Source organism: Copidosoma floridanum, unplaced genomic scaffold (genome assembly GCF_036245765.1).
Source record: "Copidosoma floridanum isolate Cflo_tuat_1 unplaced genomic scaffold, Cflo_Japanese_pri ptg000025l, whole genome shotgun sequence".
Taxonomy (NCBI): Eukaryota; Metazoa; Arthropoda; class Insecta; order Hymenoptera; family Encyrtidae; genus Copidosoma; species Copidosoma floridanum.
This window is the reverse complement of record NW_028321902.1, coordinates 6970001-6985090: the sequence shown is the minus strand read 5'-3', so window position 1 is coordinate 6985090 and position 15090 is coordinate 6970001. Positions and strand designations below refer to the sequence as shown.

The 15090-nt window shown below is 43.3% G+C and overlaps 1 protein-coding gene across 1 annotated transcript in view; it reads left to right on the top strand.

The window, feature by feature from the left end:
* Window positions 1–817: 817 nt before the first annotated feature.
* Window positions 818–15090, top strand: part of LOC106644508 (uncharacterized) — a 23778-nt gene continuing 9505 nt past the window's right edge. Inside the window, exons 1-3 of the mRNA XM_014360047.2 lie at window positions 818–1648; window positions 1763–2198; window positions 13859–14014. Of these exons, the coding sequence (XP_014215533.2) occupies window positions 2061–2198; window positions 13859–14014 (294 nt within the window). The 5' untranslated portion in view covers window positions 818–1648; window positions 1763–2060. The remainder of the gene's footprint in view (window positions 1649–1762; window positions 2199–13858; window positions 14015–15090) is intronic.

The following is a 15090-nucleotide window of genomic DNA, read 5'->3' as shown; positions in this document are numbered from 1 at the left end:
GCGTTTGGTCACGCGTACATGTACCTTATACACATACTATATACTTACTATCTCTCTGTTCTCGAAATACCCGTCATAAAGAAAAAAAAAAGCGATGGCACACGCGAGAGTGAAATAAAACTGTCGGGCTCCATGCCTACATACACACATTATAACGGTGTGTTTGTTATCTCTCCTCTATATAAATATACTACTATACAAGACCAGCTCGGAGTCGAAAAATGCGTGTTGTATGATTTTCCTTTTTCCTCCGATTCCATTGGTACGCGGTCGTCGGGGCCTTTAATCGACAAGACTCGATTGATCGTACTAATTTGAAATATCGTGTCTCTTACAAAAAAGGAGAAGAACATGTTGAAACACCTATCGCAAGGTAACAAATAAATATGTACAAATAGTTGAGGAAACGTAGGAATTTTCCAACGTATATAATTTCGCATATCGTTGGTCCTTTGCGTCACTGGTCGCCGATTTTGGAACAATCGGCATTTAACACACAGAACACTGAGAACATACACACATGCAGCTTCTGCGCGCGCATTTAGATAGCAGTAGCCGATCGAGCTGCCATTGAGAGAAAGAGAGACGGTCGAAGAGAGCGAAGGGGGGAAACAAGAGCGCGCCGAGAGAGAGATCGGACACACAGCACACAGCTAGCGGCACAGTAGTCTGCACGTCTGCAGTCAGTCTGATCCTCGGCACGGCGAGCGTCGCGCGAGATAGGTTTTCTCTCTGCTCTTGCTGCTGCCTCGTTTTTTGCTCTCTATCTCTTTGTATATATATATGTACTTGTAACAACATAAATATATACTCGCGCGCGTTCTCTCGTCGTTTGTAATTGTAATACTTACTTACTTCTCTCTCTCCATGTCGGCTGTGTTTGTTTCTTATTCGCGCGCCCACGAAAATACTTAGTACCTATACTTGGGCAACAGGAGACATGTGTGTTTAATTTTTTTTTTTTTTTCTTTTGTACATACGTAATAAATAATGATGATAATGGCCAGTATAGCTTACACAATATTTATTATATTCACCTAGTGCGTATATGTATACACATCGAAGGGTGTATTTGTGTATACGGTATAACCAGTGCGCGACTGATAAGCGCGAGTGTACGTTTATGATAAATTGAGTGGTGAACGAGTGTGTAAGTACACATCAGGAGAGCATTGGAATCGTCATCGTCAGCTCTTATCTCGTCTCGACAGATCAGCTCCACACACACATATACACACATGTATACAGTAATGAAATCTAAGCCCCGCAGCAGCCGCCGTGTGCAACAGTAGCAGCATCATCAGATCAGGAGAGAGAGAGAGCCATCAGAGCAGCTGCAACGCTTACAAATGTATTTATGTGCCGTTGTGTACATACACATGCAGTATCCACTGCATCGTATATAACCTAGAAAAGGGCCGCCTACGCTTGATGGTTTATTCTTCTACTCCTCTTTCTCTGCTGTCTTCGCCATCACCTCCTCGTTGACGTCCTCTGTTACAATGAACAGACAACTGTAGGGGGCACATGGACGATTTTTGACACCAGCCAACGGTATATAAAAACACCGCACCAGCAGCCTATAGATGTGTGTGCTTATTATTGCTGCGACGACAATAATAACAACTGGCCGAGGAAGTGAGCGGAGGTAAATGAAGAACATAAAACAAAGTACTTGGCTGTCTATCGCCGAGTGTTTTATTTTAACTCCTTGTCTATGCGACGCGGCTTATCTTTTCAACTGTTCTTTTCTTCGTTTCAGGCCGCCAGTGTACGGACTACCTGCCCTATTTACAACGACAGCTGCTGTTACGTTTATATCATATGCCAGATAACTCGACCAACAATAGCAGTCGGACGAGATAACGCAAAACGGAGTACGGCGGCGACGAGGGAGGAAAGAGAGGGGCCCAGTACAGGAGGATATTATATAGAGGAGCCGCAAAAGCAGAGAGAGAGAGAGAGTGTGTGTCTGTGTGTACCCGTTTGTCCTTAATGAGTCGCGTTTCGGTCGTTGTCGTTGTCCCGTGTGCTAATAAAGGACACGCCAAGTCAAAATTATGTTCGACACGGGGGCCAAGTTTCGTGACATCTGCCGGCTCTGCTTGAACACGGTCGGCTACAAGTTCTCCATCTTCGAGGACGAGGGCCACGAGCGCGGTATCGCCAACAAAATCGACTCTCTGCTCACCCTTGCGGTAAGTCTCTTCTTTCTTTCTTTTTTTTATCAATTTTTTGTATCCTCTCACCTTTCGCGTATCCGCGTCGTTGCTCCATTTTTTTATACGGCCTACTTTGTTTTACCTCTTTCGCATGATATCGATACTTTTTAAGTACTCGGGTGCATAAGTATATGGCACGCATATTGCACCTGCTGCCGTTTCGAAGCGCATTTGACGTTTCGGAGAACAGAGAGTAAGTAAGTAGCTTCCGTTGTTCGTTCGTTGTGTTTACTTAGGACTATACCGTTCTTTCTCTCTCTTAAGCGCTTCGGAGTTACTATAACGAGCGAATCGCGTCTTCAGAGTTTAGCTTCTTTCTGATCCTGTACAGTTCCACGCTGATCGAACCAAATACGTATATATACGTCTGATAAACTATATATGTACGTATTGGCCAATAGAGAAAGGGTCGAAAGGATTGCGCAAAAAAGTCGTGCGTTTCCGCGCGGCTTTGCAGGTTATGTTTTTTAAGACGTACACTCGACGATGATGTGCCTCTCTCGCGCACATCTCCTTATTCGCGGATCTCAGAAATAAGTATACGAGCGAGCCTGATAAGGCATCTCTTCTGAGCGAACCAGACTCTCTCCTTTCCACAGTATTTATCTTTATTTTTTTATTTTTTTATTTTTCACACCAGCAAATATCTCTCGAGAGAGATAACGTGTGACTCACGTATTATACATGCACGCGAATAACGCGATACAATCCCCATTACATGTGCGGATCTCCGTTTTATCGTGACTCACGTCAATTTCTCGTTCTCTTCTATTTTCGTCAATTCTCTGAAGCCCTTTCCATTTTTACCAATCAGAATCTATAAACGCTCATGACTCCTTTTTTTTTTTTTTTTTTATTTATTTTTTTTTTTTTTCTGAGAAAAAATACCAAACCACAATAGTCGATAACACGACGTTGTTGTTGTTGTTTTTTTTTTCCAACACAGCAGGTAACGAAACTCGATAAGCTTCGTAAGAATAATAGAGTAATAATTGCTCCGATAACGCAGAGAGAGACAAGGCCGCCGATATCATTACGTGGCAAGGTCGTTGCGATAAGCTCGGCGTTACATATACATATACATATTACATGCGTGATATGTTTGTGTGTGCAGCTTCCGCGTTTCTGGGTCATTGGGTATATATATATATATACATGTAATACATGATACGCACGCCTATATAGTCATTGACCGATAACGCGTTTTACCGTTTTCGTCGGTATGCATTGATAGCACACAAGCATAATGCAACACGCGCGCGCACCTATACTGCGCCCCCGTTGTTATCTCTCTTGGCTCTACAGGTAAACGTTTTTCCTCGAGCTAAATTCCTTTGTTTACCTTTTTTTTCCATTTAAACGCGCACACCTTGAATACATTATATATACTCGTATATCTACTGAGCTCGTCGTTGGCTCAGTGGTTAGCATGCTAGCCACCGAAACATCACAGCTCAAGGGGTCGTGGGTTCGATTCCCGGTCGGGGGGTATACTCAGATTTTTTCTGATGGTTCTTGCCGAGTATCGAATTCATGAAACCGACTTCGGATAGAGATTTAGTTTTTAAGATGAAAAGAAAAATAAAAAAGCGATTGAAAAATAAAGAATTGTGTGACGAGCTCTCGATAACCGGATCTTGCGTGACCGGGGAGATAAAAAAGAGATTATGATATGCGAATAATATAGAACGAAAATGTAATGATAAGCGAAAATAAGAGAAATGTATAATGATACGAAGAAAACGACATGTTAAAAGACAAATGTAAATAATGAATGAATACAGTGTACATACCCATAGTAAGGTCAGTACACTATAATATAAAAAAAAAAGTATATCTACTCTATTTTAGTGTATACACGACTTTGTAACACGTGCTGCGTGAGTATATATTTACACGCGCCTCTGTTGACGGAAGCGTGTGCGCTGGTTTGTTTGGTAATCGACTAAATCGACGCTGTTCTGTTAAATCTGATAAGATATCTCCCCCCCCCTCCGTCCTCGCGCGCGTTTACATAACTACTGATAAAAAAAAAAAAAAAAAAAAAACTCCAGAGAGTCGGCTGCTAATGAATGCGAGAATTAATTCCGAGTAGCCAATTAAAAGATGTTTTTTTTTCCCCCTTTGGCTGTTATCGCTTGGAAAATACAGCGTTAGTTTTATATCGAACGTAACGAGAGACGCGGAAATTGGGGCTTTTCGCTACTCCCACTCGATGCACCTGCGTATATACTGTATTTTTACAGTACAGTTGCAAGCGTCCGAGCTCCCATTGATAAATCAACGCACGCGCGCGTCGTATACGTGTGTACTTTCGCGTTATCGTTTTGCACAATGGCTTCCTGTTTGTCCGCGGTATCGGATTCTCTCCCTCCTTCTTGAGTTCTGGTGCACGAGAAAGAAGAGGAAAAAAAAAAAAACAGCTGCTTTTCGATCTGTCAGGACCTCCTTACGGTGTACAAAATATATATACATGTGTATACATACACGTACAATGTAATCCAAGAAAAGCCAGGCCTAAAAGTTAAAGTTTCATCCGGTCCCTCTCTCTTTTAAGCGCAACACACGGCCAAGCGCCCCCCCCCCACACCCCGACATCTGGGAGGTTGCAGTCTACCGCCGACGTCGTCTCCTCTCCGATCCAGTTCTCAAGACCTTTTGCTCGTGTTTCCTTAATTCTATATCTCTCTATTATCTCCTTCTCTCCCTCCCTTCGTATTCTCTTTCCCAACTCCTCTTCTTCTTCCTCCCTCTCGCAACTTAAATTTACATTTCGATCAACGTTATAACACGAGAGGGAAAAAGAAGCATTTTTTTTTTTATTTCTTCCAACACTTGTTTATCCGAACTCTCGTGTCGAACACGTTTTTCAATTGATAAAACGAGTCAACGCGCCATCAGAGGTGATGATACCTCGCGTGTGTGCATATATACACATATATACACACATGGGACTTTGACTCGATCGAGGATGTCATAAATTTTTCCCGGGTAAACTTTGTCCATTATACTTACTACCTGCACACAAACGTCCCCGTAAATCGAGACACGCGCCTCCGCACTCCCAGCGATGTATGTACAACACGCAGTCGACACGCGATACTCGCACACTAATGTTTTGCTCGCTATTTTGTAACATGTCGGTTGTTTTTGTCTTATCTCCAACTGTAGAAACGACTAACTGTACTCCAAAAGATATCGGAGATTCCTCTCGCGGCTTGCCCAACGTGTATATAAATATACATGCTCGTGTAAATATCCCACTATTGCGCTAGGGTTTTCCAACTCTCCTAATCTCTCGCGCGTTACGTTTAGGTAATATTAGTTGTACGCGGTACACGCACATACCTATATATACGAACGGTATAAATACATGTATATATATATTACACATAGCGAGCGTCATGGAAATAAATTGGAGCGACGAATGTTAATTGCGTCACAAAAACCCACGACTCGGGCTCTCCTTCTCCTCGTCGCTGTCGAAAAGGCGCTCGAATTTTTTTTCTTTTTTTTCCTCCTTTTCTCGTTTTTAATGATACCCGGGACTTTCTCTCCCGCGCGCGCTTAGTCATAATTTTTTTTTTATCTCTCTTGCTCTCGCGCGCGTGTACCTGTATACTTATGTACACACATGTAACTCGAAAACATTAAAAAAAAAAAAAAAAAAATACCTATATCAAAGGGGAACAGAGTTATCGATCCTTTTTATCAATGCTGGAAACAGGAAAAAAAAGAGCACACGTTACATTTCGTTCATACTATAATATATAGGGCGTATGTGTGGGAACTTATCAACGTCAGCCGAGCAATGTAGTAGACAGTGTCGCCGGGGTAAAAAGAAAGGGCTCGAGAGAACGAAACAAACGGAATAAAAGACGAAATTACTCTCCGCACAAAGCAGAGAAAGAGAGAGAGAGCAGCCCGTGACCGGAAGTTCGGCAAAACGTATCGTGGGCTCCTTTGAAAGCCCTTCTCGATTGCTCGAAAGAAGAGAGAGTTAAAAATTCTCCCAAACGAACAATGAAGAGAAAAAGAGCGATCGGGAGAGCTGAGCTGGGGTATAGAGGGAAGTTGATAAAGGAATCGCTCCCCTCGCTCTCTCCTTTTTGCGTGTATATTATATTATATGGTGGCCGGCCTCATTATCATTCCCATGCTTCTCCTCCTCCTCCTCTTGTTATTATTTTTTTTTTTTTCATTTTACACGCATGTACCCTTGCCCACGAAACTCTTTTTCTCGCGCCACGGACAACCAAACGGAAGCACGAGTTTTTTTGTTTTCTCCTTCCCTCGTTCGAGATAGAAAATCAGTTATCACGAGCTGCAGATAGCAGAACCTCGGAGCGGCTGAACAATATACAGATCACAGGAACCCCCTCTCTCTGCCGACGCTTCCCTCCCTTTTTTTTTTCTCTCGGTTCAATGGCAAAATCGGTACCCCTCTTTCACCATATATATATATACACAAGCGGCAGTGCACCGAAAGAAAGAAAAGAAGGGAGAGAGAGAGAGGGAGAAAGAAAAAAAAACAGCAAAACTCTATACCTAGCCAAGCAAGACTGCGGAGAGAAGGAAAAAAAAAGGGGGGGGGAACCCTTCCCCGACAAAAGCCCTTTTACGCATACATACCTCCCTTACAATACACGTACTCTAAAACGGCACGCATGAAAGAGAATCCGAGACGACGACGTAGGTATACGTAAAGTACACACGTGCTGTAAGTATATGTATCCTACCTGCAGCGCGCGTTGACAAAATATATACATATATATATATATACATACCCGTATGTAGGAGCATATACGGACATACTCTCCCTCCGTTTTTCGAGCACCGCACACAACAAGCAAGTACGGTTTATATAAGGGTTGGTGGTGTACATAAATACATGTATATGTATATATATATATAACATATTAAACGAAGAAGAGCCGCGACTACACATACATATTCGCTGCCGCGGCGCACACATACCTGTTACTACACTATCGCACAGAGACCGCGAGAGAGGGTTAAGGGGGGGGGCGGTAGGGGTAGGGGGCAGAGAGAGAGAGAAAGTTTGGCACACACGGGTAGATGTGCCCGCGAGATAAGCCTCGGCCCCGCTCTCCCATGTGTATATATACGTGCGAGCGGAGCTCCTTTGCCTCTCCTCTCCTCGTCTTTCTGATAAGCTGCGCCGCCTCTGCTCTCCTCTCTCGGGGCCAGAGCGGCTTTTTCGATCATTCTCCCCCTCCCCCTCTCTCTCGGTCCTTCCTCCCCCTCTTCCTCGTCACTCTTTCTCTCTCTCTCTTTTTTTTTTTTTTTTTTTTTTTTTTTTTTTTTTTTTTTTTTTTTTTTTTTCAATCGAATCGCTCGTCGTGTTTCTCAACTCTCTGCATGCAGGGCGCGCACAAAACATCACACAGGTGAGCGCGCCTTTCTTTGCATACATATACAACGCGGGCACAACATGGGCTTGTAGTACCTATATATATCTCTCTCTTAAAAGGGCGATTTCGCGGGGATAAGATAACGGAGCCGTAGATTTGGGTGCCGATATTTCGGAGTCGGAGTACCTATACACACACACACACACACACGTATACAATACATGTACTTAGATAGAAAATGAGAGGAGAGAGAGAGCAGCAGCTGTAGAGGGAATTGTTGCTGGGAAGAGTAGAGTAGAGTAGAGTAGAGTGTATTTATTTAAGCTAAGGACCCACGGTCCGTATATTAGCCTAGGCTCAAGTCTTTGCAAGACTGCTAAAAGTAGTTTTTACAATGTTAGTGAAGAGAGAGAGAGAGAAAGAGAGAGATAGATAGAGGGAGAGAGATACTGGGTCATTGGCTTCGATGAAAGTTTGAGGCCTGCCATCCACGGTATAGGGTATAGGTAATAAGGGCAAACTCCACACACACACCACGGAGAGCGGCTCTATATTATATTATGTGTATATTATGCTATATACACGAGTGAGGGAAATCTGTTACATTATTCTGGCTCTCCGGCAGCAGAGAACGCTCGCTCGCGCGCGCGCGTGTGTGTGTGTACACCTTCCGTCTAATGCGCCGAGAGAAACGCTATACTATATATTTATATAGACGTGGTGTGTGTTATATAAGAGAAAAGTTAATCTTGTAAAACTTGGCGCAACACACACACACTCTATATATATATATTTTATGATCAGTTGTGTGTGTGTGTGTGTGTGTGTGCGCGCATGGCGCCCCGGTGCATGCATATATATGTATATAAAATATGTACCATAATGTAATGTATAGGTGTACATTGAAAAACCACGGGTGTTTGCGCGACTCGCGACAGAGAGATTGACACGGACAAATTGAAGCTGATGTGTGTGTGTGTGTGTATGTTTGTCGAGGCCGCGTCTCTCTCTCTCTCTTCTAAATCTACTCTACTCTACTCTACTCTACTCTTCGATAACGAAGATGAAGGAATCGAGGAAAAAGAGCGTGGGAGGAGAGAGAGAGAGAGAGAGGAAAACAAAGTGAAACTGCGGGTATATTAGAGAGAGAGAGAGAGGATAAGACAACGGACGACGGGGACGTTGTGCGTGTATTTTGTTAGATGAACAAAAAAGATCTATATGTGAATATTTACAATGTGCGAGCTTACGGTATGTCCAAATTAAAATTAGGAGAGTATAGCTCGCACACGCTTTTCCTCGTTGCGTGTATACCCATACTTACTATCTTGGAAATCCAAGCGCTCTCGCGTATACACAGTAGCAGCGTTTACGCTCCTGTACATAAATATGGGACGTTCCACCGAAATTTGGTGGTATATTTGAGAGGGACAGTATATTGTCCCTCGTGTATTCACAAGCATATTATACTATATTACTTATACCGTTGAAAGTGAAATTGGACAATCCCATGGGTTTTTAATGTATACTTATACACGTTACTGTTGTACCCGACCGGTTTACACGTGTCGTAAAAGTATATATATTATTATTATTATGTAAACCCTATACTCTCTTTGATCTGGAAATCAGTGCGTGTATTATATATACTTACAGGTCCCATGCCAATAATACGCTCCCAAGGAAATTATTATGCGTTACGAGCTCTCTTTTGTATATAATGTATATACGGTTAAATTGTGTCGTTGGCTTTAATTTTATATATGCATACTTTGAAAAATTTCATTTACATATTAGATGGCTTTTCCGAATAACTCGTTTTTTTTCTCCAAGTATACGATAATCACAAGTCCCATTTTCGAGGAAAAGTCATTCAATCGAAGAAGAAACAAAAAACATGAATGAAAAGATTTTTTTTTTTTTACTTGTCTTTTCTCTTGTGTCGAAAGTTCTGTTGTGTAGGTTAATAAGTACGTGTGGTGTTACACTGTACACAACGAGGTGGCAAAGAGTTCAGGATCTCAAATTAGCGCTCATAATAGGTAATTCACAGGTGTACAGCTTTTTCAATTTCAATGATCCCAAACTAATTTCTTCTGAAAAATCAATGCTTCTTCATACATATACTACTCTTTTTGGATATTGTTTTTCTACCGACCGCCTATGATTTTGAAGTGACGGAATTTTCAAAGTTCTTTTTTTTAAACGAAATAACTTGCAATAACGTGTATCACTCAAAGTAGTGTTTATTTTGTAAAAAATTTTTAGAACAACTCTTCTTCCTTTCCTAAAACTGAAGTCGAAAGGGTACCATAAATGGTGAAAAAAAAAAAAAAAAAAAAAAAAAAAAATCATCGATCCTCATATCGCTCTAGTTTCGTCGGAACGACCCGTATACATACAAGTATACCCCACACTCCCCGACAGTCTCCTCGCGGCGACAACTATACACGATAAAAAGGAAGGTGCACACACACACACACGCGCGCAAGTATAATCATGACGACATCGCTCAAGGCTCTCTCTTTTCTTACTCCGCGCTCTGCGTACATTACACACGCGTATAGCTCCATCGACGACTACGCTATATACACACACAGCTCTACAATACTATATATTCCACTCTCCTCCTCCCTCCCCCTTCGGGAGATAACAATTAAAGATCCGCGCGCGCGTTACCGAAAAAAAGAGCCCCGGCCTCGCATCAGTCGCACACACGCGCGCACACTCCGCTCTCGGTAACAGTCGTCATCGCGTCATTTAATCGTGCACATGTATATAAATGTATGGATGTACACTATAGCCTATACGTCCCCCTTATCCGCTATCTTCTTCTTCTCCTCCGCGCTAGGACTCGCACAGCTGCGTGCCTCCGCTATACCTCACATGTATACACATAAAAACAGCTCCACACACACACACACACATAGAGAGAGAGAGAGAGAGAGATTTAAGAAAGACGGAGCACTGAGAGCGCGCTCTTTCGCTCACTCGTTCTCGCGATTTACCCGAGATACACTTCTTGTGTATCGGAGCAACACACACACACACAGAGAGCGGAGGAGGAAGCACACACACGCACACAAAGTCGTACATTGAGGGGGGGGTGGGGGAGCGCGAGAGAGGGGGAGGAAGGGAGCTCCTTATTTGGCAGAGCCCCTCTTATCATCAGGTTTCACACGGCGGCGGCGACGACGCTCCGCTCCTGCTCTCTACTGCCGGTCTTTCCTTGTATATCTTTTTTTTTCACTCTCTCTCTCTCTCTCTTCGTCTTCTCCTCCATCCCACATAATATGTGTTATACCTATACACACACACATTATTTACTGCTCATACCGTGGATATAACATATAATGTATAATTATTCATGTGAGCACCTAATGCTCCAAAATCTCTATTTATATATATGATGTACCATCCGCGTGAACTTAATTACTATATTGTACGCACGTACTCTGCGCAATTGGTTGTGTGGTATGATATCTGGATCTAGCAAATGACGGCACACACTTTTTTTTTTTTTTTTTTCTCTAGCCGTTTGTGTGCCATGTGATGTATACAGCACAGCGAGAGATAGAGAGAACGTCTCTCTGGGAGGCATTAGGCGCCGTTAGCTCCATCGCGCGCGCGCTTTCCTTTTTTGTTCCTTTCTTTATCTCTCCCTCCCCCCTCCTAGCTCGCTAACTCCCGCCTTTCCACCCCCCACCCTTCCCTGGCGCGTCCGATCGTCATCAGCTTCCGAAATTAGACGTGATATCAAACCGACCCGAAAATTCCTGATTACGAAAATTTCCGACCTATTTTCAAGCTCTCGTCCCGTCTAAACCCACGCACCCCCCCCTCCCCCCGGTGTACCTATATATAAGTGTTGTATACACGAGAGACAACGCGTGAATCATCGTCGATCGGTGAGCGCTGCAACCGACAGAGAGAGAGAGAGATTATGAAACTGTCGCCTATACACCGTCATCTCCGAACTATCGATACTTACCACCCGTAATACATACATATATGTATACTTTTATTAATTATGTCACACTACCGGTCGCGGATGCTCTTATTTCGTGCTTTTTTTTTTTTGTTTTTTATAATTAAGTATAGTGTCCGATGTATATGTGTGTACGTATCCGCGCACGCGACCCAAGATTTTTACGTATACATATATATATATAAATGGCGCGGGATAAAATACATTTGCGAACGCCGCGCGCGATTTTATATACGTACATATATATATAATATATAAGTACATGTACGAGGTGCGCGCGTGTAATCCGAACGCGAAAATTTCACGTTAAGAATGCAGCGCGTTTCACAATCGGCCGAACGAAATACTTAGGGTCATTGTTCCGTCCATTGAATGGAGAGTCCGTGTCTGTACTAACTCAATTGTACATGGGTGTGCAGTGTGCATGTGTCTGATACATCCATACGCGCACACGTAGATCTTTGTATCAAAGTGCCAAAGTGGGCTCGACTCGAGAAGAGAAAGAGACAGGCCTCGTTTAGGCTCCACGCGCTATGAACACACGTGTAGAGTTAACGACGACGCAGTATACATATATTCTAGTTGGGGGGGGGGGTCACCGCGGAGTATAATGTTGCTGCGCGTACAGTCGTCCAATTCATCAGCAGAGCGATTCCATCCTCGATTATAATAGATCCTTGGAGGATGTTGTCCCGTCGGTGTGTGCAATATCGTGAGGAATACCTGTATATTATGCGAAGAAAAGAAAAATCATCGGCGGCGTCGTGTGTGCCATCATCGTCTAAACGTATAAATATATTTAAAGCCAAAGCCGCCTTTGATACCGTCCCGCCTGAGAATTCTATATATAGGTATTCTCCCCTTCCTTCCCATCGCCAGTGGTACAGCAGCATCTTTTGCACGTAATACACGCTTATCAAATTTCGCGTACGTTTATCAGTTCGCGTTACATGTTACACTACTCACTTTCTAAAACATTACATGTACAACCATCGGCTGTATATATATATTATACGTGTATCTCAGCCTCTCGTTGTTTTTATCTCGCGCGCGCTCACGTACCGCCGGTGAAAGTGTGCCGATCCACGAAAAATACGTGAGTATATACATATACACTGTATATAACAACCCGGATGATTAATCGCGATGATCCAGTTCCGCGTCTCTCTCTCTTCCGATTACCTCAGCAGCCTCGGCGTATCATATTATCATTATTATTATTGTATATCAATCGAAATGAGCAGTCCACGTTGAGCGAAACGGTTTTCAGGGCGACTGTGACACCCTATACGCAGCCAAAAGGCAGACCTCCGATAGATAAGTGGGTATCAAAGTCGCTTGGCACGAAATCCCGCCAATATATATATATATCCGCGGTAGAGGGAGCGTCGCCTAGATTAGCCGCTATCTCCGCCTCTCGCGCCAGGGATTTTAAGAAAAGCACGGCTCTCTTTCGGGGAGGAGGGGGGGGTCCGATGTTTGTGCGCGCGTTCAATACGATCTTTCGTTTCGGTGCAGCTTGCGGGTTAAAAATAACGCACCGGCGCGCACCCCATGCGATGGAGGGCTTTTCGTCGTCGTCGGGCTGCCCCCGAGCAGAGATAAGCTAAAGTTAAACGCGACCAAAGACTATATAAATGCCAGAGAGAGAGAGAGAGAGCTGCGCGACAGATGGCGAGAAAAATATATACTTACGCGCATTTTTGCAGAGCCGCCACTGGAGCTACATATATACGTATACGTGTGATATCGATGCGCGTGTCGTCCTTTTGCACTCTTTTATCCACCCCCCCCCCCCACTTCTATGATACCTCGTTGCATCGTTCTTTTATTTAAATCTGAGAAGAAATAAGAAAAGAAAGAGAGGATAATAGATTGATTGGCTCGTAACGCGGTTACATGTATATTTATATATTATTCTTTTGCATTTCCTTTCGATGAAGCAGCGTGTATTCGGGTCACCACACACAGAGGCTCTTCTTCTTCTTCTTCTTTTTTTCTTTTTGACCTTCGTCCATATTATGGACATTTTTAGTTTGCGGAATAATTTAATTGTATTCGCCTTGGTGAAATATACAATAAACAATAATTAATAATGCATGTTAATGTACATATAACACACACCTACACTGTATGTTAAAACAAAGTGACGTGTGGGGGGGGGTATAATATACTTGGGTGTATGTGCTATAAGTATATAATATATGGCGTAAGTGTCGAGCACATACACGTAATGAGGGGGTAGTAATAATAATAATAATAAATGGTTGCAGGTGAAGGATGGGGACCCGCTGCCGGCGGTCATATGCCACCGTTGCGTCCGAAGGCTCGACGAGATGCACTCGTTCAGGGAGACGGCCAAAAAGGCGGAAACCGTGCTCAACAAGTACCTCGAGATCGCCAAGCGCTTCCCTAGCCAGAATGACATGGTACGTACACACCTCTATACTTTATATTGTCCCTGGGATTGGTTTTTTTTTTTTTTTTTTTTTTTTTTCTCTCTCCTCAAAATCACATCCCGTTTTTTAAAATATGAAAACTCTCCCGTGTCTGTGTGGTATCACCGGAAAGGACTGTTTCGTATATAAATGAATGAAAAGTCGATCCAAGCGAACGAGAAGCGCAACCATGAATGCTGCCATTATAATATATATACACACAGAGTTCCGCAAGTGCGCGCGGGTGTAATTATTTTCCGCAACGTGAAAGAGCACCATTAGCACTCTGTACGTGCACATATATATATATAACGCGACTGGGAGTGCTGGAGGGATTACACTCATTCATCCGAGCCTTCGTATATATATATACTTACTTGGGTACTACACGCCACCGCTCTCCCGTGATAATTGGAACGAGCTTCTTCTCCTCTCCTTCTTCAATCAATTTCGCGTGTGTGTGTGTATTCGGTTCTTTTTTACATTATCACCCCTAAGATACTTGCCCCATATTTTTATCGTTTCTCCCGTTCGAGCACATCGCCCGCGGAATTAAAACCAAACGATACGAAAACATTTAATCAACAAACATTGTTATTTCTTATTGCGCGTAAGTATAGTAATTATTCCGCTCGGCGAGGATGTATATAATATTGGCCGTCACGCGCATGTTGTTTTTTTTTTTTTATTACAAAATTATATCTGAGGCGCAATGACGCGTAATTCACACGGTAGGATGGATATACGAACAAAAAAAAAACTGTATACGTACGCGCGCGCACGTAAGTATATTCTTATCAGAGAGGCCTGCATAGCAAATTGGCGCGTGATCTCACCGCGGTATATTGTAACGTGCGCGCCGTGTCCTTAAAAATCAAAGGCTCGCCGCCGCGGTGTATAGGCACGAGCTCCGATAAGATAGCCATCACTCGCGGGAGGCTCATTATACCCCGGGGAGAGCGCAAGGACTCCGTCCCCTTACGCAACGAGCTCTCCTTTTAAAGCTCCCCGTCAACGCCGCGCGTCCGAGTTCCTCTCGGGTTTTTAAAAATCCGAAAATACGTCGC